Here is a 26,843-nt window from a genome sequence, read left to right as displayed (position 1 = left end):
CTTCCCATAATATGGATTTGGTATTTTACCAAGTTGGGCTATCTGTATACCGCCCTTACCTTGTCACAACACAACTGATTGGCTCAAACGCATTAAGAAGGAAAGAAATTCCACAAATGAACTTTTAACAAGGCACACCTGTTAATTGGAATGCATTCCATGTGACTACCTCATGAAGCTGGTTGACACTTTTTTGGTTACTACATGATTCCACGTGTTATTTCATAGTTTTGATGTCTTCACTATTATTCTACAATGTAGAAAATAGTAAAAATCAAGAAAAACTGAATGAGTTTTTTAAACTTTTGACTGGTACTGTGCATTGATCATATATGTTTTATGGTGTGATATGCAGGTTATACTAACTCTTAGTCTATGGAAATATTCATTCAGCGCAGTTCATGTCAAAGCATAAGTCAAAGCCTTTAGACGTTCATATAACTGTCGATGACTATACATGCAAAGTGTATTGGTCATACTGAAATTAAGTTTAGAACTGTCTTTGTTCCTGCTTATTGCTGTACTATGGCCACTGACAAGTGTCCACTCTAATCTGTATGGATGATAGTTCCTACCACTGCAATGAAGGGCCAAAAGCAAAAACACTGAGGACATTGGGTCTCATCAAGACCAGTAGCCTACACAAGTAGCCTACCCCTGAGCTTCTAATCCTGAATGGAGGCGTGGGTTCAGATCCTACTTCTGACACCATATGTTGGTAAGGAGATGGGACACCATTCTGTTATAGCTACAATAACATATTTACTAAGGCCGGGATTCAATTCATAGCGCAGCGCACTAGACAGTTGACAATGCAGATTTTGAAGGCATTTTCCCCAACGTTCTTGGAGATCGTATTTACGGTTAACGCTGCAGATGTCGGTTCAATCTGAAATTACCAATAAATGTCAAGTGAGCTATAACACAGATCTAATGCTGATCGGATTGAATCCCAACCTAGGATAAAACCTGATATGTTATACAGATCATTATCGGTACTGTAGTACATAATGCTACAACCCATAAACTGCCCATGCTATCACAGTCTTTTGCCACAAGTGAGTCCTCTATCCATCTCTATGACAACTACTCATGGGCTTCAAACCCCATCTAACCCAGCTAACCCATCTAATTCTTCTAACCATACTAACCTTCTAACCCATTTTACCCTTCTAACCATCTAACCCATCTAATCCATTTAACCCTTCTAACCATTTAACCCTTCTAACCATTTTACCCTTCTAAGTATTTTACCCTTCTAAGCATCTAATCCATCTAACCCATCTAATCCATCTAACCATTCTAACCCACTTAACCCGTCTAATCCATCTAATCCATCTAACCCTTCTAATCCATCTGACCCTTCTAACCATTTTACCCATCTAACCCATCTAATCCATCTAACCCATCTAATCAATTTTACCCTTCTAACCATCTTACCTTTCTAACCATTTTACCCTTCTAACCCATCTAATCCATTTCACCCTTCTAACCATCTAACCCTTCTAACCATCTAACCCATTTTACCCTTCTAACTCATCTAATCCATTTTATCATTCTAACCATTTTACCCTTCTAACCATCTTACCCTTCTAACCATTTTACCCTTCTAACCATCTTACCCTTCGAACCATCTTTCCCTTCTAACCATTTTACCCTTCTAACCATTTTACCCTTCTAATCCATTTTACCCTTCTAACTCATTAAATCCATTTTACCCATCTAATCCATTTTGCCATCCTAACAATTTTACCCATCTAACCCATCTAATCAATTTTACCCTTCTAACCATCTTACCTTTCTAACCATTTTACCCTTCTAGGTAGTAGTTTTGGAATTGTTAGCTAGATTACGTGTTGGTTATTACTGCATTGTCGGAACTAGAAGCACAAGCATTTCGCTACACTCGCATTAACATCTGCTAACCATGTGTATGTGACAAATAAAATAAAATTTGATTTGATTTGATTTCTAATCCATTTTACCCTTCAAACCATCTTACCCTTCTAACCATCTAACCCATTTGACCCTTCTAACTCATCTAATCCATTTGACAATTCTAACCATTTTACCCTTCTAACCATTTTACCCTTCTAACCATTTTACCCTTCTAACCATTTTACCCTTCTAATCCATTTTACCCTTCTAACCCTCCTAACCATCTAACCCATCTAATCCAATTTACCCTTCTAACCCATTTTACCATTCTAACCATTTTAACCATCTTACCCTTCTATCCATCTAACCCATTTGACCCTTCTAACTCATCTAATCCATTTTATCATTCTAACCATTTTACCCTTCTAACCATCTTACCCTTCTAACCATTTTACCCTTCTAATCATCTTACCCTTCTAACCATCTTACCCTTCTAACCATTTTACCCTTCTAACCATTTTACCCTTCTAACCATCGGACCCTTCTAACCATCTTACCCTTCAAACCATCTGACCCTTCAAACCATCTTACCCATCTAATCCATTTTACCCATCTAATCCATTTTTACCCTTCTAACCATCTGACCCTTCTAACCATCTTACCCATCTGACCCTTCTAACCATCTTACCCATCTAACCCTTCTAACCATCGGACCCTTCTAACCATCTTACCCATCTGACCCTTCTAACCATCTTACCCATCTGACCCTTCTAACCATCTTACCCATCTAACCCTTCTAACCATCTTACCCTTCAAACCGTCTTACCCATCTAATCCATTTTACCCATGTAATCCATTTTTACCCTTCTAACCATCTGACCCTTCAAACCATCTTACCCATCTAATCCATTTTTACCATTCTAACCATCTGACCCTTCAAACCATTTTACCCATGTAATCCATTTTTACCCTTCTAACCATCTGACCCTTCAAACCATCTTACACATCTAATCCATTTTTACCCTTCTAACCATCTGACCCTTCAAACCATCTTACCCATCTAATCCATTTTTACCCTTCTAACCATCTTACGCATCTGACCCTTCCAACCATCTTACCCATCTAATCCATCTAACCCATCTAATCAATTTTACCCTTCTAACCATCTTACCTTTCTAACCATTTTACCCTTCTAACCCATCTAATCCATTTCACCCTTCTAACCATCTAACTCTTCTAACCATCTAACCCATTTACCCTTCTAACTCATCTAATCCATTTTACCATTCTAACCATTTTACCCTTCTAACCATCTTACCCTTCTAACCATTTTACCCTTCTAACCATCTTACCCTTCGAACGATCTTTCCCTTCTAACCATTTTACCCTTCTAACCATTTTACCCTTCTAATCCATTTTACCCTTCTAACCCATTAAATCCATTTTACCCATCTAATCCATTTTGCCATCCTAACAATTTTACCCATCTAACCCATCTAATCAATTTGACCCTTCTAACCATCTTACCTTTCTAACCATTTTACCCTTCTAGGTAGTAGTTTTGGAATTGTTAGCTAGATTACTTGTTGGTTATTACTGCATTGTCGGAACTAGAAGCACAAGCATTTCGCTACACTCGCATTAACATCTGCTAACCATGTGTATGTGACAAATAAAATTTGATTTGATTTGATTTCTAATCCATTTTACCCTTCAAACCATCTTACCCTTCTAACCATCTAACCCATTTGACCCTTCTAACTCATCTAATCCATTTGACCATTCTAACCATTTTACCATTCTAACCATTTTACCCTTCTAACCATCTTACCCTTCTAACCATTTTACCCTTCTAACCATTTTACCCTTCTAATCCATTTTACCCTTCTAACCCTCCTAACCATCTAACCCATCTAATCCAATTTACCCTTCTAACCAATTTTACCATTTTAACCATCTTACCCTTCTATCCATCTAACTCATTTGACCCTTCTAACTCATCTAATCCATTTTACCATTCTAACCATTTTACCCTTCTAACCATCTTACCCTTCTAACCATTTTACCCTTCTAACCATCTTACCCTTCTAACCATCTTACCCTTCTAACCATTTTACCCTTCTAACCATTTTACCCTTCTAACCATCTTACCCTTCTAACCATTTTACCCTTCTAATCCATTTTACCCTTCTAACCCTCCTAACCATCTAACCCATCTAATCCAATTTACCTTTCTAACCCATTTTACCATTCTAACCATTTTACCCTTCTAACCATATTACCATTCGAACCATTTTACCCTTCTAACCATTTTACCCTTCTAACCCATCTAATCCATTTTTACCTTTCTAACCATCTTACCCTTCTAACCCTCCTAACCATCTAACCCCTCTAATCCATCTAACCCATCTAACCCTGCTAACCATCAGACCCTTCTAACCATCTTACCCATCTAACCCTTCTAACCATCGGACCCTTCTAACCATCTTACCCTTCAAACCATTTTACCCATCTAATCCATTTGACCCATCTAATCCATTTTTACCCTTCTATCCATCTGACCCTTCAAACCATCTTACCCATCTAATCCATTTTACCCATCTAATCCATTTTTACCCTTCTAACCATCTGACCCTTCAAACCATCTTACCCATCTAATCCATTTTTACCCTTCTAACCATCTTACCCATCTGACCCTTCTAACCATCTTACCCATCTAACCCTTCTAACCATCGGACCCTTCTAACCATCTTACCCTTCAAACCATCTTACCCATCTAATCCATTTTACCCATCTAATCCATTTACCCTTCTAACCATCTTACCCTTCTAACCATCTTACCCTTCTAACCATCTAACCCATCTAATCCATTTTACCCTTCTAACCATTTTACCCTTCTAACCATCTAACCCATTTTACCCTTCTAACCCATCTAATCCATTTTACCCTTCTAACCATCTTACCCTTCTAACCATCTTACCCACCTTACACTTCTAACCCTTCTAATCCATCTAAACCTTCTAACCCATCTGACCATTCTAACCCTTCTAATCCATCTAACCCATTTTACCCTTCTAACCCATCTAATCCTTCTAACCCATTTTACCCGTCTGACCATTTTACCCTTCTGACCATCTAATCCATTTTACCCTTCTAACCATTTTACCCTTCTAACCATCTTACCCTTCTAATCCATCTAACCCTTTTAACCCATTTTACCTTTCTAATCACTTTACCCTTCTAACCAATTTACCCTTCTAACCCATCTAATCCATTTTACCATTCTAACAATTTTACCCTTCTGACCATCTAACCCATCTAACCCTTCTAACCATTTCACCCATTTTACCCTTCTAATCCATCTAACCCATCTAACCCTTCTAACCCATCTGACCCTTCTAATCCATCTAACACTTCTAACCATTTTACCCTTCTAACCATCTTACCCATTTTACCCTTCTAACCATCTTACCCTTCTAACCATCTTACCCTTGTAACCCATTTTACCTTTCTAATCATTTTACCCTTCTAACCAATTTACCCTTCTAACCCATCTAATCCATTTTACCATTCTAACCCATTTTACCATTCTAACCATTTTACCATTCTAACCCATTTTACCATTCTAACCATTTTACCCTTCTGACCATCTAATCCATCTAACCCTTCTAACCCATCTGACCCTTCTAATCCATCTAACCCGTATAACCCTCATAATCCATCTAGCCCCCATCTAACCCTTATAATCATTCTAACCCTCCTTATCCTTCTAACCCTTCTAATCCATCTAACCCTTCTAATCATTATAATCCATCTAACCCTTCCCATCTAATATATCTAACCCATCTGACCATTCTAACCCTTGTAATCCACCTAACCCATCTAACCCATCTAACCCTTCTAATCCATCTAACCCATCTAACCCTTCTAACCCTTCTAACTCATCTGACCCATCTAACCCATCTAACCATTCTAACCCATCTAACCCATCTGACCCATTTGACCCTTCTAATCCATATAACCCTTCTAACCCATATAACCCTTCTAACCCATATAACCTTTCTAATCCATAAACTGGTGTGATTCAAATGTTGATGATGTGTGTTTGTTGTTTCACCAAAGGGGTAAAGCCCAGGGCATTACTCTTGGCCGTGTGTTTACCTTGTTTCGAAACAACCCCCTGCTGCTCCTGCAATAACAGTTGGTGCATGGTGGGATGTTAAGGAGTGTGTGTATGGCTGGTGTGTATGGCGAAGCACCGTGAAGGCGGTGAACCCGTATGTACACGGTCAACCTCATTCAGTGCACTTTGAGCTAATGAAACCCCCTCCCACTGATGAAGTGGACTGTCCTCCCTGCCCCTCGCAGACCAATCAATTTGGGAGGCAGGTAGCCTAGCGGTTAGAGCTTTGGGACAGTAAGGTTACTTGCTCGAAACCCGAACTGGTAAGGTGGAAAAATGTGCAGTTTTGCCCTTGAGCAAGGTAGTTAACCCCCACAACAACTGCTCCCTGGGCGGCGATAACGTGGACTTCGATTAAGGCAGCCCCCGCACCTCTCTGATTCAGAGGGATTGGGTTAAATTCGGAAGACACTGTATTTCGTTTGAATGCATTCAGTTGTGCAATTTACTCGGTATCCTTGTTCCCTTTCCCAATAGTGATTATGTCGGACATATTTCTATGATATGACCCCTAGCGTTGAGGTCACAGATGAGAACATAGTGAGTTTTATTCTGTGGTTGATTCTTTATTCGCAATGTGAGGGAATTGAATTGGGTGATGCTAAATCTCTATTTTGATAGGTACAGATATAAAACTAACAATGAGTATCTAGGAGATGCAATTGAATAATTTAAGCAATGTTAGATGATTGATTACCAGTAGTTATGTGATCAAATCGACTATGTTAGGATAGTATTGGTTGTTCTAGGCAGGTTGAGTTGTATATCTCATCTCCCCTGGTCTGCTAAACCCTCTCTCTCCTCAGCAGCCCACAACCTCCCGCTGCATCTCGGGAGGAAGTCACACAGTTAAATGAAACACATGCATCACTGCCCATGTGTGTCGATGTGGCGTGGCATGGTAGTTCTCGCTACTCTCTTCTGATATGCAGATGTGTGCACATGTATGAACACACACACACACACACACGCAGACACACACACACGCACACAAAAACACACACACCAACCAAAGAGGATCAGGATTGGGGGGGGCAACGTCTCTCAAACCCCCAAGCTACCGCCTCTACACCCTACTATGCCTTAATCACACTAATTAATTTAGGTGAGCTTTTTGACTAAATGACAATATCCACACTGATTTGTCAATTTGCATAGCTAATTAAGTCATTAGCTCAAAACGTGCTGATTGCCAACAAGCCTTGAATTCGCCATCTGTTCCTGCGGGGGTGGTTGTCAATCTACCTCTGGCCAGTTTGGGTGGTCAGACTTGGATTGGGGGAATGTTAATTGTGATCTAATTAATAATGTTTGATCTACTCATCTCATTATCTTTAGCATTAGCTAGCCAGTTATCCCTGAATGGGCCTATGGGCTGTTAAAACAGCTAAAAATGTTCATTTTCTGATCATATGTTAGTGTATTAGCATCCCTTTTGAGATATTAGACAACCCGCTACTTCTTCTGTGTTTGCAGATCTGAAGGAACTGGACAGGTGTAAGCAATATGGTAGATGCTCCTCTATGCCCATTGAAAGGCTGGGCTGAGCTTTCAGCATAGACCTATCTAGTCTCTTAAGATTTGCAAATCAGAATGTGTAGGTAAGGACCTATGAGGTGAAATGTTCAGAGGGATACAGATAGAGCTAACAACACATGTTGATTCACACATGTTCACACATTTTCTACCTGACAGACAACAATATCTGTTCTACACAATCCATTTCTATCTGAATGTTCCCAATGAATCCTCCAGCAAACACATAGGAGTACTCTGCATTCTTTCATAGTAGCACTCTACGTGGTTTTCAATGTAATTTCAGCCCAGCAACCAGTAGAGGTCCCTGTTGAACAACACAACAACCCACTCCCCCTCCTTTCTCTATGCCCCCCATTCACCCACTCCCTCCCTTTTCTCCTTGTCCTCTCCTTATTGTCATTGGGCTCACGTAGGGCCTGTGCTCAGCCAACGAACGAACAACTTCTCAGACAAAGCTAGCAGGCGTGCAACATATGTAACCAGCATGTTACCGCCACTGCTCTTAAAGACGCATGTCAACATTAGCCATAGGAAGTGTGTGTTCTTAAAGAAAGGATGGGGGATGAGGAGGGAGAGGAGGTTGTGTGTGGGAAGGAAAGGAGAGGAGAAGGGGGGTGTATACAGATATACTGATAATGAGTGATGGCACAGAGCCAAACAGCCTCCCACTGAGAAAACAACTGTGTGTGTGTGTGTGTGTGTGTGTGTGTGTGTGTGTGTGTGTGTGTGTGTGTGTGTGTGTGTGTGTGTGTGTGTGCGTCCGAATGATTGAGTAAGAGATAGAAGAGAGTGAGAGGTAGCTAGAGTTGGCGAGGGTGTGTGTCTATTTGTGTGTGAGAAAGGGAGATTGAGGGAGAGAGATCGAGAAAGAGCAAGAGAGAGGGGGGAGCTTGAGTTGGAGAGGGTGTGTGTCTATGTGGGTGAGAGAGAGAGGTATAAAAAATATATACATAGAGAAAAAAGAGAGACGCCCTGAGAATTAAAAAGCATGACCTGCGGCACCGTGAGGAACAACGTAACCCAAAACAAAGAGGGTTCACAGTTCCCCAGTCCCCCCCCCCCCCCCATCCAAAGGGACTACAGTACTAAGCCGTCAGTATGACTCCTAACAGTCCATACAGCAAACCCAGGGTGTGATAGTGAGAAAGTACTATAGCCTGTCCAAACAATTGAGGCGCAATAGCACTTTATCCCCCGGGGTGATGTGAAGAGCGAGGTCTAACACTCAGTGGTTTAAGTAGGTGTTTAACCTCGAACTGTGTCAAGTGGCCCCATTGTATTGACATGTCAAGGAAGAAAATATGCTATGCATGGGATAGACAAGAGCCATGGGATAGACTAGAGCCATGGGATAGACTAGAGCCATTGGATAGACTAGAGCCATATGATAGACTAGAGCCATTGTATAGACTAGAGCCATGTGATAGACTAGAGCCATGGAGTGCCAGATGATAAAGAACTCACCAGAGCAGAGGGTATGATGCAACAGGAGAAGATAATTCTAGATGAATACTTGAATAAACATATTATGATAGTAGATTGATAGTCCTATAAATTAATTGTTGTGTTTCATTACATGCCTTCCTGCCTGCGTGTCTATAGTAGCTGTGTAGAAGGGGTGTAAGAAGGTGTATAGTGGTGTAAGAGGGTGTATAGTGGTGTATAGTGGTGTAAGAATGTATAAGAGGGTGTATAGTGGTGTATAGGGGTGTAAGAAGGTGAAAGACGGTGTATAGTGGTGTAAGAGTATGTATAGTGGTGTAAGAGTGGGCCAAACCCAGTAGATCTGATGCTTACAGGTACCTGACTGGAAAGGCTGAAGTTGCTGGCAGGGCTTCTCTTCTTACTGTTGGCATTGCCCACGCTGCTGTTGGCACTGCTGGCAGAGTTCTTCCTTTTCCTCCTCTTCGTCGTCGTCTGTCTTGTTGGCTCAGCTTTGGCACGACCAGCAAATGAAACAAGAGCCATGGGGGACAACATAATGCATACACCAAGGTGGGGGTAACTCATTAAAAGATATGTGTATATTGACATGCACACACACGCACCCATGCAAAAATGCACAGACAGACAGACATACATACACACGCACAATACGTACAACACGCAAAAACTAAAAAACGATCCATGCTTTGTTAATATCAAAGGTGAAATCAAAAGGTGTTATCATCTCCCAAGTCATGCACTAGTTGGAAAGATCCCATGTTTCATTTGTATAAATGCTCAACAATAGAACGTGCTGCTTGACTTAATGTGAATGCCTTAAGGACCTTGGTGTTGTACAGTTCTCAAAAGCCTGCCCAACTTAAAACTACACTACTGTGATAGATAACACCATCTTTTATAAAATTTCTCTACTGTGATAGATAACACCATCTTTTATAAAATTTCTCTACTGTGATAGATAACACCATCTTTTATAAAACTGCACTACTGTGATAGATAACACCACCTTGTCACACCTACTCCCGTTCCCTCTCTCCAGCGCTCGACGTCGCCAGTCTACTAACCACCAGTCCTGGCAACCCACATTACGCATATCTGGCAACCATCATTACGCACACCTGCTCCCCATCGCTATGCACACCTGGACTTCATAATTTACTTGATTACTTCCCCTTTATTTAGCCCTCAGTAGCCTCTGTCTTCAGGCAGTATTGGTTTTGTTTTCTCTCACGTTCTGGATGCTTCTCATGTTTCTTAATCTGTATCGTTTCTCTATTAAACTCCATTTCTAGACCTGCTTCCTGACTCCCAGCATATATGTTACACACCTTTTATAAAACTATTCTACTGTGAGAGAACCTCCCCTTTTATCTTACTGTATCTATATTAGTAATGTATTATTATTTATTTGTATTGCTGTGGTTTGTCTTTACGAGTCAGATTGTTTGTTTGTTTGCGTCACCATATGAAGCGGTGATGGACAGTGTGGTGTCTTAGCAAACATTTTAGGTCAATGATTTAGAATTTCATAGTGACTTAGCATAAAATACTGAATGTGACATGCAGTCATCTAATTTCGTCTTTAGGCGGTTGTTGAGCATTCATGACAAAAAGTACACAACAATGTATTTCATGGCATTCTGTTCAGAGAGAGAATAAAATACAATCTCCAAGACTACTTCTCTCTCTATTGAAAACTACAGGAAGACAGAAAAGGTACCTTTTTTGTGATTTGTGGGGAATATTTCAGTTTTGAAATTCTGTGGGTGTCCAGCTGAAACCAGAATCAAAATGGGTTTTGTTTATTGAAGTGATGAATTATTTTAAGTAATTAAATATCAGAGAGAGAGAGAGAGAGACCAGAAATTACAACAGAGAGAATATAAGAGAAAAGATAGCTGTACATTCACTGCAATGCACAGACAAATATTTTGTCTAAATATTATTACTGTTGAGTAATATTTCGAAAAACATTATTACTAAGGGGTACAATTATGAAAAGTATTTTTGTCTAATTATGAGCCACACATTTCATTAATTAATGAATAAAATATTAAATAAAAAAAGGGTATATCCTTGATCATTATTCTTGTGTAAAGTAATAAGATAGGTTCAGTAGAGATCTTAGCAGGACTTATATCTGTTTCTGATGTACATAAATTATGTGTTTAGCTATTTTCACCAAGTGTTTGTAAGAGAATGTTATTCCTCTGAATGTCAGTGTGGGAAAAACAACATTTCTGTGATCTTCAAAAAGATGTCTGAAAATGAAATACATTTCTTATACTAATCACACCAAGGGAGATGCTTTATTATTCAAAGGCAACCAGCGACGTCTAATTTATCTGAAAAGATACATAACTGAGGAACATACAGTGCATTCGGAAAGTATTCAGACCTCTTGACTTTTCCCACATGTTACGTTACAGCCTTATTCTAAAATTGATAACATTTTTTAAAATCTTAATCAATCTACACACAATACACCATAATGACAAAGCAAAAACAGGTTAAACATTTTTTTATTAAAATGTATTAACAATACAAAACAGAAATACCTTATTTACGTAAGTATTCAGACCCTTTGCTATGAGACTCGAAATTGAGCTACATCCTGTTTCCATTGATCATCCTTGAGATTTTGCTACAACTTGATTGGGGTCCACCTGTGGTAAATTCAAATGATTGGACATGATTTGGAAAGGCACACACTGTCTATATAAGGTCCCACAGTTGACAGTGTATGTCAGAGCAAAAACCAAGCCATGAGGTAGAAGGAATTGTCCGTAGAGCTCCGAGACAGGATTGTGTCAAAGCACAGATCTTGGGAAGGGTACCAAAACATTTCTGCAGCATTGAAGGTCCCCAAGAACACAGTGGCCTCCATCATTCTTCAATGGAAGAAGTTTGGAACCAACAAGACTCTTCTTAGAGCTGGCCGCTCAGCCAAACTGAGAAGTCAGGGGAGAAGGGCCTTTGTCAGGGAGGTGACCAAGAACCCAATGGTCACCCTGACAGAGCTCCAGAGTTCCGCTGTGGAGATGGAAAAACCTTCCAAAAGAACAACCATCTCTGCAGCACTTAACCAATCAGGGCTTTATGGTAGAGTGGCCAGGCAGGAGCCACTCCTCAGTAAAAGGCACACGACAACCCGCTTGGAGTTTGCCAAAAGGCACCTAAAGACTCTCAAACCACTAGAAACAAGATTCTCTGGTCTGATGAAACCAAGATTGAACACTTTGGCCTGAATGCCAAGCGTCACATCTGGAGGAAACCTGGCACCATCCCTACGGTGAAGCATGGTGGTGGCAGCATCATGCTGTGGGGTGTTTTTAAGTGGCAAGGACTGGGAGACTAGTGAGGAGCAAAGTACAGAGATCCTTGATGAAAACCTGCTCCAGAGCTCTCAGGTCCTCAGCCTGGGGCGAAAGTTCACCTTCCAACAGGACAATGACCCTAAGCACACAGCCAAGACAACGCAGGAATGGCTTCGGGATATAAAACTGTATTTTTTTGTGAAGAATCAACAACAAGTGGGACACAATCATGAAGTGGAACGACATTTATTGGATATTTCAAACTTTTTTAACAAATCAAAAACTGAGAAATTGGGCGTGCAAAATTATTCAGCCCCTTTACTTTCAGTGCAGAAAACTCTCTCCAGAAGTTCAGTGAGGATCTCTGAATGATCCAATGTTGACCTAAATGACTAATGATGATAAATACAATCCACCTGTTTGTAATCAAGTCTCCGTATAAATGCACCTGCACTGTGATAGTCTCAGAGGTCCGTCAAAAGCGCAGAGAGCATCATGAAGAACAAGGAACACACCAGGCAGGTCCGAGATACTGTTGTGAAGAAGTTTAAAGCCGGATTTGGATACAAAAAGATTTCCCAAGCTTTCAACATCCCAAGGAGCACTGTGCAAGCGATAATATTGAAATGGAAGGAGTATCAGACCACTGCAAATCTACCAAGACCTGGCCGTCCCTCTAAACTTTCAGCTCATACAAGGAGAAGACTGATCAGAGATGCAGCCAAGAGGCCCATGATCACTCTGGATGAACTGCAGAGATCTACAGCTGAGGTGGGAGACTCTGTCCATAGGACAACAATCAATCGTATATTGCACAAATCTGGCCTTTATGGAAGAGTGGCAAGAAGAAAGCCATTTCTTAAAGATATAAGTTTGCCACAAGCCACCTGGGAGACACACCAAACATGTGGAAGAAGGTGCTCTGGTCAGATGAAACCAAAATTGAACTTTTTGGCAACAATGCAAGACGTTATGTTTGGTGTAAAAGCAACACAGCCCATGAACATCACCATGAACACACCATCCCCACTGTCAAACATGGTGGTGGCAGCATCATGGTTTGGGCCTGCTTTTCTTCAGCAGGGACAGGGAAGATGGTTAAAATTGATGGGAAGATGGATGGAGCCAAATACAGGACCATTATGGAAGAAAACCTGATGGAGTCTGCAAAAGACCTGAGACTGGGACGGAGATTTGTCTTCCAACAAGACAATGATCCAAAACATAAAGCAAAATCTACAATGGAATGGTTCAAAAATAAACATATCCAGGTGTTAGAATGGCCAAGTCAAAGTCCAGACCTGAATCCAATCGAGAATCTGTTGAAAGAACTGAAAACTGCTGTTCACAAATGCTCTCCATCCAACCTCACTGAGCTCGAGCTGTTTTGCAAGGAGGAATGGGAAAAATTTCAGTCTCTCGATGTGCAAAACTGATAGAGACATACCCCAAGCGACTTACAGCTGTAATCGCAGCAAAAGGTGGCGCTACAAAGTATTAACTTAAGGGGGCTGAATAATTTTGCACGCCCAATTTCTCAGTTTTTGATTTGTTAAAAAAGTTTGAAATATCCAATAAATGTCGTTCCACTTCATGATTGTGTCCCACTTGTTGTTGATTCTTCACAAAAAAATACAGTTTTATATCTTTATGTTTGAAGCCTGAAATGTGGCAAAAGGTCGCAAAGTTCAAGGGGGCCGAATACTTTCGCAATGCACTGAATGTAAATGTGATATCAGGTTTTATAAATACATTTGCAAAAATTTATAAAAATCAGTTTTGATTTGTCACTATTGGGTATTGTGTGTTGATTGATGAGGGAAAAAAACGTTTTAATCCATTTTAGAATAAGGCTGTAATGTAACAAAATGTTGAAAAAGTCAAGGGGTCTGAATATTTTCCGAATGCACTGTACACCTTTTTTTTTAAATCAGAACTGTAATCTCTTCACCCAGAACCAAATAAACATCTCTATTGCTAGTCAATTGTAATGTTTAAGGTTGTCACGAGAAACTATCAAAACGGTGACAAGTCTATTACCAATTCCCATCTACTACTTTGACAACCCCAGGAACAGGAACATGATGTCCATCACAACTGTTTACGTCGATGTCGAACAAATGACGCACTAAAACTTGTCCATTTCCATTAAAACAACTTATCAGTGCATAAATGCATCTGTGCTTCCTTCCTCGCTAAAACAGAACCATTTTCCAGGTCTGAGAAGAATTGGAGGAAAGATGAAAAACTTGACTAATAAGGAAACCACAATTACACAATTATTAGACCAGCTTAGTTCAGTTTGGTTTCCTTTAAAAACACAGGCAGACAGACGAACTGTAGTGGCGCACGAAAGATTTATGACCAGCAAAACTGATCCTAGATCTGTGTCAAATGATAAAAGCTACCATTCTAATAATCTTGCTATACACCCAATACAATGTTAAGAATAAAGTCCACTAGTGAAACAGGTATTGAGTAAAGGCAATATGTAAAGACATATACAGAGGGTTCTGGATCCCAAAGCTGCTGTCAGTTCCTATACAGCTGATACGTTTGGCACCTTACATTTTCTTTTACTGAACCCTGATACTATACAACATGAAATTCATCAAAGGTTTATCTCCTTGTGCACAATTACACATTGACAGTTCAACTTCTCCTTTTTGTTCTGTTCCAGATCTGTTCCAGATGATTCTACGCTCATTGACAGTGAGAATTCAAACCTCTTGGGAGCTATCAGCGAGGGAGTTGGATCTTGTAGTTTGATTACACCAGGCACCCTTAATTAAAGTTCAGAAGCCTTGCACATTACACAGGTCCGAGTCAAAGGGTTTCTACGGGTGTTGCTTTTTAAGACGTCTTGTCAAGCCCTGGCGAACATTGCAGTAATTTGCAGGCCTTGAATATGTCAAAAACTCCAGCTTTAATATTGCACAGCCAGTTTAAGCCAACTATTTTTTAAGAACCACCCTTCGAACATCAACCATAAAAACCTGAAATGGCCGGTTACAGTCTGTTCAAATAAAAATTCCAGAGGAAGTCCTGATCAATTTCCTGATTCCTGACAGGAAGAATAAATGTGAGGTATTATGCAATATAATACATATTTAGAAATACAAATAATGTAATAAAAATGTATTACTATTATTTTTTCAACATGGTCTCCAGAAATTAGACCATCTAACTATTGTCATTATATCACCTCAGCTCTCCTATTACTATAGTCACTATAATAACATTGGTTGTGTCCCATAGGGCACTGGTGAAAAGTATTGCACTATACCGGGAATATGGTGCCATTTGGAACACAGTATAAATAGTTGCAGAACAGTGTGTTTGGTTAGTAAAGCCGTATAAACGTTACCTGGCGGGGCCACCATTCTCTGCCACTTCTGGAACAGGCATGTCTTCAGACAGTCCCTAGGGCTGAGGTTGTAGGTCTTGTGCCTGGACATGAGCTCCTGCATGGGCTCAAGGATGACACACAGCTGCAGATGATGGAAAAAACGAACACACACACATGCAAATGTTGAATTTGGTAGTATAAAAACGCAAATGCATATATACTACATATACACGTTGTTTTCCATGTTGGTGAAGATGGATCTGCAATTGTTGTGTGAGCTTCGCTCTAAAGGGTATCATTTCTACATACTGTATCTGAAATTCTGTATTACAGCAAGGAGAATCCTCAAGTGATCTATGAAGTCATCACAAAGAGGACATGGGGGCCAGTTTGTCAGTTTAAATAGGTAAGACACTCACAGCTGTGTAACTTTCACATGTGGCAAACAGCCTCCCTCAACAGTTATCTTAGGCAGCAACAAACATCAAAATGCTCGTCCCTGCTGTCACACCAAAGCATTGTCATGCGGGTACACAGACCCTTCAAATTAGTGGATTCGGCTATTTCAGCCATATCCTTTGATGACAGGTGTATAAAAATGAGCACACCGCCATGCAATCTCCACAGGCCAATCTCCACAAACATTGGCAGTAGAGTGGCCTTACTAAGGAACTCAGTGACTTTCAACGTGGCATCATAATAGAATGCCACCTTTCCAACAAGTCAGTTCGTCAAATTTCTGCCCTGCTAGAGCTGTCCCAGTCAAATCTAAGTGATGTTATTGTGAAGTGGAAACGTCTAGGAGCAACAACGGTTCAGCCGTGAAGTGGTAGGCCAAACAAGCTCACAGAATGGGACCAAAGCGCATAGCGTGTAAAAAATAGTCTGTCCTCAGTTGCAACGCTCACTACAGAGTTCCAAACTGCACCGGCTCGAGTGGTGTAAAGCTCGCCGCCATTGGACTCTGGAGCAGTGAAAACAAGTTCACTGGAGTGATGAATCACACTTCACCATCTGGCAGTCCGATGGACGAATCTGGGTTTGGCGAATGCCAGGAGAACTCTACCTGCCCCAATGCATAGTGCCAACTGCAAAGTTTGGTTAAGGAGGAATAATGATCTGGTGCTGTTTTTCAAGGTTTGGAAAGGGAAATCTTAAAGCTATAGCATACAATGACCTTCTAGACAATTTATGTGCTTCCAACTATATGGCAACAGTTTGGGGAAGGCCCTTTCTTGTTTCAGCATGATAATGCCCCCGTACACAAAGCGAGGTCCACACAGAAATGGTTTGTACTCATACAGATCTTAATTGGATCACAACTGTTGAAGGAGAACCTTCCAGCAAAGCAGGAAATGTAACATTTGTAGTGTATTTGAGGTTTAAAAGGCTTCTCGAGTTAGTAGCGTCCCCTTTTGCCTTACTAAAAATGTATAAACCCATACAAAAATGTCCAATAATTATAATCCACATAATAATTCACATTTCCTGTTGCTGCAGGATTTGTTATCCTGAGGTAGCAAACTGGCTCAAATTAAGATCCTACATATCTAGGCCTATCAAAACAGACCTGGGTGTGTAAATAGGATCAGTTTAGCCTTTTAGATCATAAGGAATAGGATTCACTACTACTACAGATCTATTTCCTAATGCCATTGGACGGTATGCAGGCGAAGAGAACATGCATGTAACACATGTAGCACACTAAGCCCATGTTGTTTCTCTGTTGCTGTCCTCTTGACACGGCTATATCCCCCCTAGCTCAGGGAACAATCCCTGGATTTGACCCTGAAAACAAGTGCTATTTTCAGGTTGAATGGTAGGAAGTCTGCTGCACGGCTCTAACACATGGAAAGGCTTAAATACAGTGACCAAAAAAAAGCTTGTTTTGACCCTTGGCCAGGAAACCATCAGTCTCTTTGGGAAGAACTGATAAACGGTAGGAAATGCATGGGCGCCTTTTGAAAGACAATAAAGACTCCATTTATGTGAGGAAAGGGCGTATTTTATTTGAACAGCGACACTCTAAGATAGCAAGAGAGAAATCATTGCGGCTCACAGTGACGTGAGGCAGACCGATGATATTTACTCAAAGTACAGTATGAAATTGACCCCAACTCCAAAAGTCAGCCAATTCCTAATTTGCCTCAGAGCCAAGACTAGGATTTGTTGGTGAAAAATTACAAGGGGTATTTTGTTTGGGATAAATTAGGTAGGTTGTGGGGTGTCATAAAAACTGAAAGGAATAGCTTAGTAGCATTACACTAACGGCCATTAGCGAAATCTCCTATAGATAATGGATGATATATTGTCATTAACTGGAAAGCAAGTCTGTCTGTGTAATTTGAGTTAAGCAAAATAACTAAATAATATACTGTAGGTGTGTTATGGCGCACACCTCTCCAAAACTACACTCTATATAGTCCATATGATCATTCCATATGCTTTCCATAATTATTTTCATGATATGCTGCAAGGAATCTTAAAAAAAACATTAATCCAACAAAATGTTAAGAACGGTCATTCAAAAATCTACCCAAAAGCCCTCTGTCTCTGTCTCTGTCTCTCGCTCTCTCTCCCCTCTCTCTCCCTCCACTATCTCTACACATTCTTCATAATAAACAGTGGCTAAGCTCTTCGCCGTCTCTCCGTGCTGCATTTCACAATTATGAGTCAACAGGGAGCATTCATTAATGTTATGCTAATTTTCTCAATCCAATTAATTCACTCCCTCTCTCTTTTCTCCCTCACTCTTCTTCTCTTGTTCTCCCATTTGGAAATCGGAGCTGTCACTCAATCTTGGAATGAAAAGCACAAACAAAAGACATCTGAAATACTGACTAATGTATTCTGGTGCAGACAGCTGAGAAGTCCACTAAGTTCATGTTTTAAATACACTGAGGACTGGAACCAAAAAGTAAAGAAGAACATATAGCTGGATATTCACTGATGCATTTATGTATTCAGAATAAAATAACATATTGTGATAGCTGTCAATGCTCTAATATGTATTCAGAATAAAATAACATATTGTGATAGCTGTCAATGCTCTAATATGTATTCAGAATAAAATAACATATTGTGATAGCTGTCAATGCTCTAATATGTATTCAGAATAATATAACATTGTAATAGCTCTCAGTACTGTTTTATGTATTCAGATTAAAATAACATATTGTAATAGCTGTCAGTACTGTTTTATGTATTCAGATTAAAATAAGATATTGTAATAGCTGTCAGTACTGTTTTATGTATTCAGATTAAAATAAGATATTGTAATAGCTGTCAATACTGTTTTATGTATTCAGATTAAAATAACATATTGTGATAGATGTCAGTACTGTTTTATGTATTCAGATTAAAATAACATGGTGACAGCTATCAGAACTGTTTTATGTATTCAGATTAAAATAACATATTGTGACAGCTATCAGTACTGTCTGTGAATGGAATTTTATGGTATATTCCATCTTGACATTTTATAAATATTCATTTTCAGGTACCTAACAATTAGAAATTGTGGAGGGTATGCTATGGTACCTATATCAAGGTGATTGTTGAACTGAATAGTGCAACAGAAAGACCCACACAGACACAGCCGGAGAGAGACAGAGACAGACACAGACAGACACACAGACACAGACAGAGAGAGACAGAGACAGAAACAGAAGGACACAGACAGAGACCGCGAGAGACAGAGGGAGACAGAGACAGAGAGACAGACACAGAGAGAGAGACAGAGACAGAAACAGAAGGACACAGACAGAGACAGACAGAGAGAGACAGAGAGAAAGACACAAACAGACACACAGACACAGACAGAGAGAGACAGAGACAGAAACAGAAGGACACAGACAGAGACAGCGAGAGACAGAGGGTGACAGAGACAGAGGGAGACAGACACAGAGAGAGAGACAGATACAGAAAGACAAACAGGAGACAGAGAGCTCTTACCCTGAGGTAGTTGAGGGTGAAGTTGGTCAGCCCCATGCGGGTGATGTTTTTGGAGAGCTGTTCCAGAACCTGGGGGTCTTGTGCCTAAGGGTTGGGGGGGGGGCAACATACAGTTTGCATTAATATTAACTACTAATATTAATTTGTTAGAACTCTTTTATATAATAGAAGTCTTCAGTCTGACAATGCTGTGTATTGACAAAACAAAAGACAGATGAGAAGCCTAGCCCGGCTCTGCGTCCATTAAAAATCAAAAAAACACTAATTCCCAGTTGAATCTTGGTGTAGAGAAAGTCAGGAAAGATGGACGATGGTAAAAAAAACAAAAATCGGTTTATCTTAGAGTATGATATGAAATTGGAAACTAAATATCAATATCAAGAAGCCACCTGACTACAGCTTAGTGTTGTGAGAACCTGTGACTCCAAGAGATGTCAAATACTTTCTCATCTACGGTCATCAACAACTACACTGAATACCCATTCAAAAATTCAGTGTCAGAATACACTAGCCTTAAAATACCCACAAAACTGTCCCACTGGGCAGACGTCAGCTCAACGTCTAGTTTTGATTTACATTTGGTTGAGTTGTCAACTAACGTGAATTGAATGTGAAATCAAAAAATAATTTCATAATTTCATTGAATTTAGGTTAAAAGTTGGGTGAAAAAAATATGAAATGGGCCTCCTGAGTGGCGCAGAAATCTAAGGCACTGCATCGCTGTGCTAGAGGCATGTTAGATCCCAGGCTGTATCACAACCAGCCGTGATCGGGAGTCCCATAGGGAGGCGCTCAATTGGCCCAGCGTCGTTCGGGTTAGGGGAGGGTTTGGCCGGGGGGGCTTAAACTTGGCTCTAGCGACTCCTTGTGGCAGGCCGGGAGCCTGCAGGCTGACCTCGGTCATCAGGTGAACAATGTTTCCTCTGATAAATTGGTGTGGCTGGCTTCCGGGATTAAGTGGGCGGTTGTTAAGAAGCGTGGTTTGGCGGGTCATGTTTCGGAGGACGCATGACTTGACCTTCGCCTCCTGAGCCGGCTGAGAGGTTGCAATGATGAGACAAGATCAAAATTGTGGAGAAAAAGGAGATAAAATACAAATCTGTTTTCAATTCCACATTGATTCGACACCATCACATTTTATATTTTGTATGAAATAATGTGAAAACAACACTGATTCAACCAGCTTTTGCCCAGTGGGGTGAAACTATGAAATACCCACAACACGTATTTTTCCAATCCAAAATGTGTGCTTTTACAAGAAATTAATGTTTGAAAAAAAAATATATTTTTTTAGATTTTTATAACAAAGCCTGCAAAATGTGCGTGTGTGTTTGTGTGCGTGTGAGCACATACATCCATGTGCATGTGTGTATGTGTGTATATGTGTTTGTGTCTATGTCTGTGTGTGAATGTCTGGGGGCAATGTGCATGCACACATGAACTAGCACAATTGTGTGTAAATTCAGTCTTCTCACTTCCACTCTCTCTACACTTTTCATTAGTCGAGGCTATGATCAAAAGAGCTAACTCACTTTTACACATCACTCGTATGCCTGTGAAATATCCATCCAAGGCCCACAATACCCTACTCTCCTGAAATTAGTGGGAATACCCACAGGGGCCAATTTAATCGTGTGTGAATTTTATATAAAGATTTTTGGCAAAAAGAAGGAGGCTGGCTATTCAGGGAAAACTACTTCTTAAATACACCTTTAGGCCCACAGGGCTGAAGAAAAAGTTTCAGTGTTGCACACTTCGGGGTAGGTGTGTTCAGGTTATGATAGGTGACATGCAGACAGGGAATGTATTTGATGGAAACATATTCATGATATTAGAGTATGACTAGAGTATGACTGTGCACTAGTGAATATAATATACTATGTATAACATATGGAACTATGACAACCTATAAGTTGCTCACTTCACTGCCATTCCCTCCGTGTGACTATTATGTTCATTACACTGGAATTAAACAGATTATTCAAGTGACCTTGTTATTTATTTTTTGCTCAGGCAAGGGTCCTCTTTCATCCAAGCCTTCCTTTGATGTCTGCAAATAAATTGGTTTTTAAAATCCCTCCAAATTGGGACACTTTCCAAACTGCTTTGTATAGCTTTTAAATTCATATGCTTATGAATAGCGTCTAAGTGTCTTGGTGGAGTTGGGCCACTTAAGAGCCTGAGGAAGAGGACTCTCATTAACATTCGAGAATAGGATACACCTGGATGGAAAATAGGTGGGTGGTGGTTGGCGCATGTTGATGATATCAAACCATAGAGTTGGATAGAGGGTATATGTTTGCATCTTGCCATAATGGCTTCTGTGACAGCATGGGCATCACCCTCTATCCAGCATGGGCATCACCCTCTATCCAGCATTGACATCACCCTCTATCCAGCATAGGCAGCACCACCTATCCAACTCTATGTGGTACATTTGTGTCGGCGTGCAGTCGGCCCATGTTGATGATGTCACACCACTCACGTGCATGGCCAGGATGCTGCGGGGGATGAGTTCTCGGTATTGCCGGATGGTGAAGTGCCAGGTCTTGATCCTCATGAGGTCGTCAAAGGCAAATTCAAGAATCAGTCTGCCCTCTGTGCATACCTGTCCAACAACAAAGATGGGGAACACTTTATCTGAAGGGGGTCTACATAAGGCATTCATAACACCTGCATGAGAACAGGCATGACACCTTTATGAGTCTTTTAGTATCATTCATAACAACCTTTGTATCAAATGTAGGCCTATAGTATTCAGCTTCATTCAAGAGTGCAACCGTATACTACGGTTTACATCACCTTCAAAATAATTCCCCATATTGATGTATTTCTTTTACGATCAGTCATTTTTAGCTAGCTGGCACGCGGGCGTCTGTTTATTTGGGTAATCATTACAGGGATCGATTCTTAATACTCAGCAGGATGTCATTCACTTTGGAATACGTTGAAGTTGTATGGAATTGGGCAGGCTATTATTTACTCTGTCCTTATTCAGCTGGTCTGTCCTTGTTCCTCTCATTCCTCACACTCTCTTGAAGATGATGTTGAGAGGAGTGTGTTTACGGCAGAGACACAAGAACTTTGGGTCAGAGAGAGTTGCCAATTAAGAGAGAGAGAGAGAGAGAGAGAGAGAGAGAGAGAGAGAGAGAGAGAGAGAGAGAGAGAGAGAGAGAGTATATGTGTGTGGACGAGTATGAGAGAGCCAGAAAAAACACACACACATTCGCCCCTTTAGCCGAATTCAGTGTTGTCAGGGCTCTTGCAGTTCCCAATGTTTCGTTGCTGTGGCAACCAGAGGGAGGGATAGAGCGAGCAGCAAAAAAAATCAGCTGATTAGTTGGCATGGCAACAGAAAAGATGTAATCCCACCAGACACTCTAATCAATGCCCCCAGCACAGATGGTCTCCCGAGGATCAACAAGAAAGAGGCTGGCGGGCATACAGGCCTGGTCACGTGGTATCACTCCACCACAATGGAAAAAAATAAAAAGTAGAGAAAAGGGGAATATTTTTTCCTCTACTAGCTCCTACCATTGAATATATGATTTAGGGCATTCTGGGGATGTAGTATAGTCTATGCTACTTGGCTAAAATGTGACGATGTTTCTGTGTGCCTTGATAGTGTATTCATGAGTTATTCTTACTATTGGGATTAAGAGTCGGAACTACTTTTTGATAGTTATCGATCGAGCTTAACGGTTAGATTCATGCGGATTAGACAGAAGCAATGTTTTTTTAAATCATCAGAAGTGTTTAATGGACAATGGAAAGGGCTTTCATTCTTGTTTGAAAATCATTCCAGCTGCTTCTCATACTATTGACCTCCAGCCACAGTGCAAAAGTATGAGTTTAACAATACTGGCTACAGAGCTAAGTGAAATTCTGTATCGCTTCCATTGGTATTAACACAAAGACCTACACATGCTAAAATATGTTTTTAAACATCATGAAACCTTTTCATGGGAGTTAAATAGATGATACGGGTTGTTTGCCTCTGGGGGTACACTTGAGCCAAAAGGGGTCCCCTAAATGGACAGAAATATTGTCCAGAAGATGTGTACATAAACTGTACAGCAAACATTCAAGCCAAAACGTGATGGAAACAATTAAAAACGACTCCTCTATGATATCGGTTGGCTAAAGTGGCTTGTTAACAAAACCTTTAGTCTTACAACACGACACTTCACAGGACCGTACGAAAAGTATGGGCAACGGATGAAAATCCTGGTCAATAAAAACACTGTCCATAAATAGGTAAGGCCCCTTGGAGGGTCCCCATTGATTTAAGATGCCTGTAATAAATATTGTGCACATTCGCTTAGCTAAGGGATCTCAACCACATATTCTGAGAGTAACACAGCATCCCATCATTCTCTACTGTATGACATGCAACTGTAGGCCTTATTCATAATGGATTAGGTTTATATATCAATATTACTGAAAGATGATTCATTATGAATAAGGGCATAATAGAGCATTAATAACACATCTGTTACATGTAGTTACATTATAAAACATCATACATTCATCATGTATTAGGCTGTAATACAGTTAATAACAGGAAATACATTCTATAGTCAAGTGTTCATTGTATTAGGCTGTAATATACCGTCATTACACTGATATTATGTACCAATTCATCAACCATATCAATTCAATTTGCCTTTTGCTTAAACAGTTTACACAATAAACAAATAAAAATTAACAGGAGAGAGATCAGTGCCTGATAAACTAGGCTGGCTTTTTTCTTCTGTCCCCACAGGTAGCGATGGTCCACTGGGCTACAGTAACAAGGACCTTAGCCCAGATGCTACGATGCTACATCCACAGACCACCCACCTGGTTATTCTGTCCCCACAGGTAGCGAGGGCCCACTGGGCTACAGTAACAAGGACATTGGCCCCGATACTACGATGCTATATCCACATAGCCCAGGTTTTTAATAACCTGCCCAGGGACTGTGGTTGAAAATTAGCCGGCTGGCTAAAACCGACAGTTTTACTGAAAAGTTGATTAATGTGCACTGTCCCTGTAAAAATAAAATAAACTCAAACAAACTATAGTAGGACCTGCTGGGTGTTGAATAGAGGTGCTGGGACACCATAGGGGTACAGCAGGGGGTACCATCATCCAAAAACCAACACTCCTGCCTCACACACACACACACACAAACATGCACACATACTTCGGGTTTACACATCCAGATTACTCCCAGTGGGATTGCGGGGGCTTTTCCCTCCGGGATAGGGAAGCAGCCCGGGGATGAGGAATGGGGGGATGGAGGGAGGGGTGTGGAGGAGAGGAAAGAGGGAGGAGGGTGGAGGAGAGGGAAGAGGGAGTGAGGTAGAGAGCTCATTGAGATTCAGCGCTCCAGAGCCAGAAGCTTGGATGGAAGCTCCCGGAACGTGCTCTGTTAGTGGAATTTATTTTAATTAACAAAATGTCCCCTTCCTGATTTTGTTACAGCTTGAATGGGGTGGTTGGTTGAGAAAATGTCACTGCAATGAAAAAAGGGTTCCAAAAGGGTTCTTCAGCTGTCCCCATAGGAGAAAGGGTTCTACATGGAACCCAAAAGTTTTCTACCTGGAACCAAAAGGGTTCTACCTGGAACAAAATTGGTTCCCCTATGGGGACAGCCGAAGAACCCTTTTGGAACCCTTTTTGTGTATGGTGTATGGTGTATGGTATACACCTAACATGGTGGCCAGGTTTTATGATAACACTGTATTGTGGGTAAAATTGGACCAGCCTTAAAATCATGGTGTGTGCTTCAATGCAGTGTTCATTCAGGGCACAAGGAATTTCTGTAGCTATTCTCGCTAGCATGAGCCTCACTTTAAATTCAAAAGACAGTCTGCAGAACCAGATTCCAATGCAGTTTACCATCTGAATCAGGTAATGCTAGATACTCCTGTTAAGAGACACGCCCAACATGCACTATATTTTCTTCAGCTTTGTGATTATTTAATGTTTAATGTTTAAAAAAATTACTCTTATGGCATGGATACGAACTTGAAATAAATATATCAATTTGATAGTGAACTTCATAAAATCACATACGATCTTGGTGTTTTGGTCACAATGACAGCCTTGCATTGTATACAGCCTTGCATGGTATACAGCCTTGCATTGTATACAGCCTTGCATTGTATACAGCCTTGCATAAGTCACAATGACAGCCATACAGATACAGGAAAAAGTAGTCATGGCAGGGGCTGAACAGGGTATATATAACATTACGTTTGCCAACTTGGTCTCATAGACTAGATGTAACATAGTAAACAAAAATCTGGGACGCTAAAATTAGTATGATATGTTACGTTTGGTACATAAGACAGAAGGATACTTAAAGGGGAATTTCCATATTTGTGAAATAATCTTCATTTTTTATGTAAATGGTTTGTTTTAGAAGGGTCCAGACACTTTTGGCTTGTTTTTGAGAAACTTATCCCAGCTGCGATTCACTTCCTCAGTGCTCGTTGTGCAGTATCAGGGATCAACCTACATCCCTATACTGAGAGCGTGTCCATTTCTAAAAGGACATATTTCGGTGTTTTTGGAGCTTGTCTTTTGCGTGCCCTGATACTGTACAATGTGCAATGAGGCTGGGGAAAGGTTCTCAAAAACAAGCCAAATCACAAAAAAGGATGTGCGTCTAGCAACCCAAAAGTTGCGAGTTCAAATCTAATCAACTTTAGCATTTTAGGTATTACCAACTTCACAACTACTTACTACTTTGCAAATACGTAGCATGCTAGCTAACCCTTCCCCTTTTTTTATTTTTAAAACCTTTATTTAACTAGGCAAGTCAGTTAAGAACAAATTCTTTTTTTCAATGACGGCCTAGGAACAGTGGGTTAACTGCCTGTTAATGACAGATTTGTACCTTGTCAGCTTGGGGGTTTGAACTTGCAACCTTCCGGTTACTAGTCCAACACTAGGCTACCCTGCCGCCCCTAACCTTAATCCTTTAACCTCCCTCCTAACCTTAACCCTAACCCCTAGCCTAGCTAACGTTAGTTACAACAAATTGGAATTTGTAACATACCATACGTATTGCAATTTCATAACATAGTTACACATTGAAATTCGGAACATATCATACAAACTGCAATCTGTAACTTATCATATGAATAGTAATTCATAACATATCATGCCAAATGGATGATGGACA

At 40.5% G+C, this 26,843-nt stretch overlaps 1 protein-coding gene across 5 annotated transcripts in view; it reads right to left on the bottom strand.

Moving 5' to 3' along the window:
* The window catches only part of LOC139366370 (LIM domain-binding protein 2-like), a 106,798-nt gene that overhangs the window by 5,895 nt on the left and 74,060 nt on the right, over positions 1-26,843 (bottom strand). For 2 of the 5 annotated variants that reach the window (XR_011626751.1, XM_071103782.1), the window contains exons 4-8: positions 22,152-22,274; positions 19,667-19,750; positions 15,731-15,854; positions 10,767-10,820; positions 9,404-9,534 (exon numbers count right to left, since the gene is read on the bottom strand). Coding sequence is in view for 4 of the 5 variants with exons in the window: in XM_071103782.1 (XP_070959883.1) it covers positions 9,404-9,534; positions 10,767-10,820; positions 15,731-15,854; positions 19,667-19,750; positions 22,152-22,274 (516 nt within the window). In the remaining variant the exon portion in view is untranslated. Of the gene's footprint in view, positions 1-9,397; positions 9,548-10,766; positions 10,821-15,730; positions 15,855-19,666; positions 19,751-22,151; positions 22,275-26,843 lie in introns of all 5 variants that reach the window. The other 3 variants (XM_071103781.1, XM_071103779.1, XM_071103780.1) reach the window with 3 other exon arrangements.

The sequence above is a fragment of the Oncorhynchus clarkii genome, chromosome 14, assembly GCF_045791955.1.
Source record: "Oncorhynchus clarkii lewisi isolate Uvic-CL-2024 chromosome 14, UVic_Ocla_1.0, whole genome shotgun sequence".
Lineage (NCBI taxonomy): Eukaryota > Metazoa > Chordata > Actinopteri > Salmoniformes > Salmonidae > Oncorhynchus > Oncorhynchus clarkii.
Note: the sequence above shows the minus strand (reverse complement) of the source record. Positions and strands in the feature narration are given on the sequence as shown.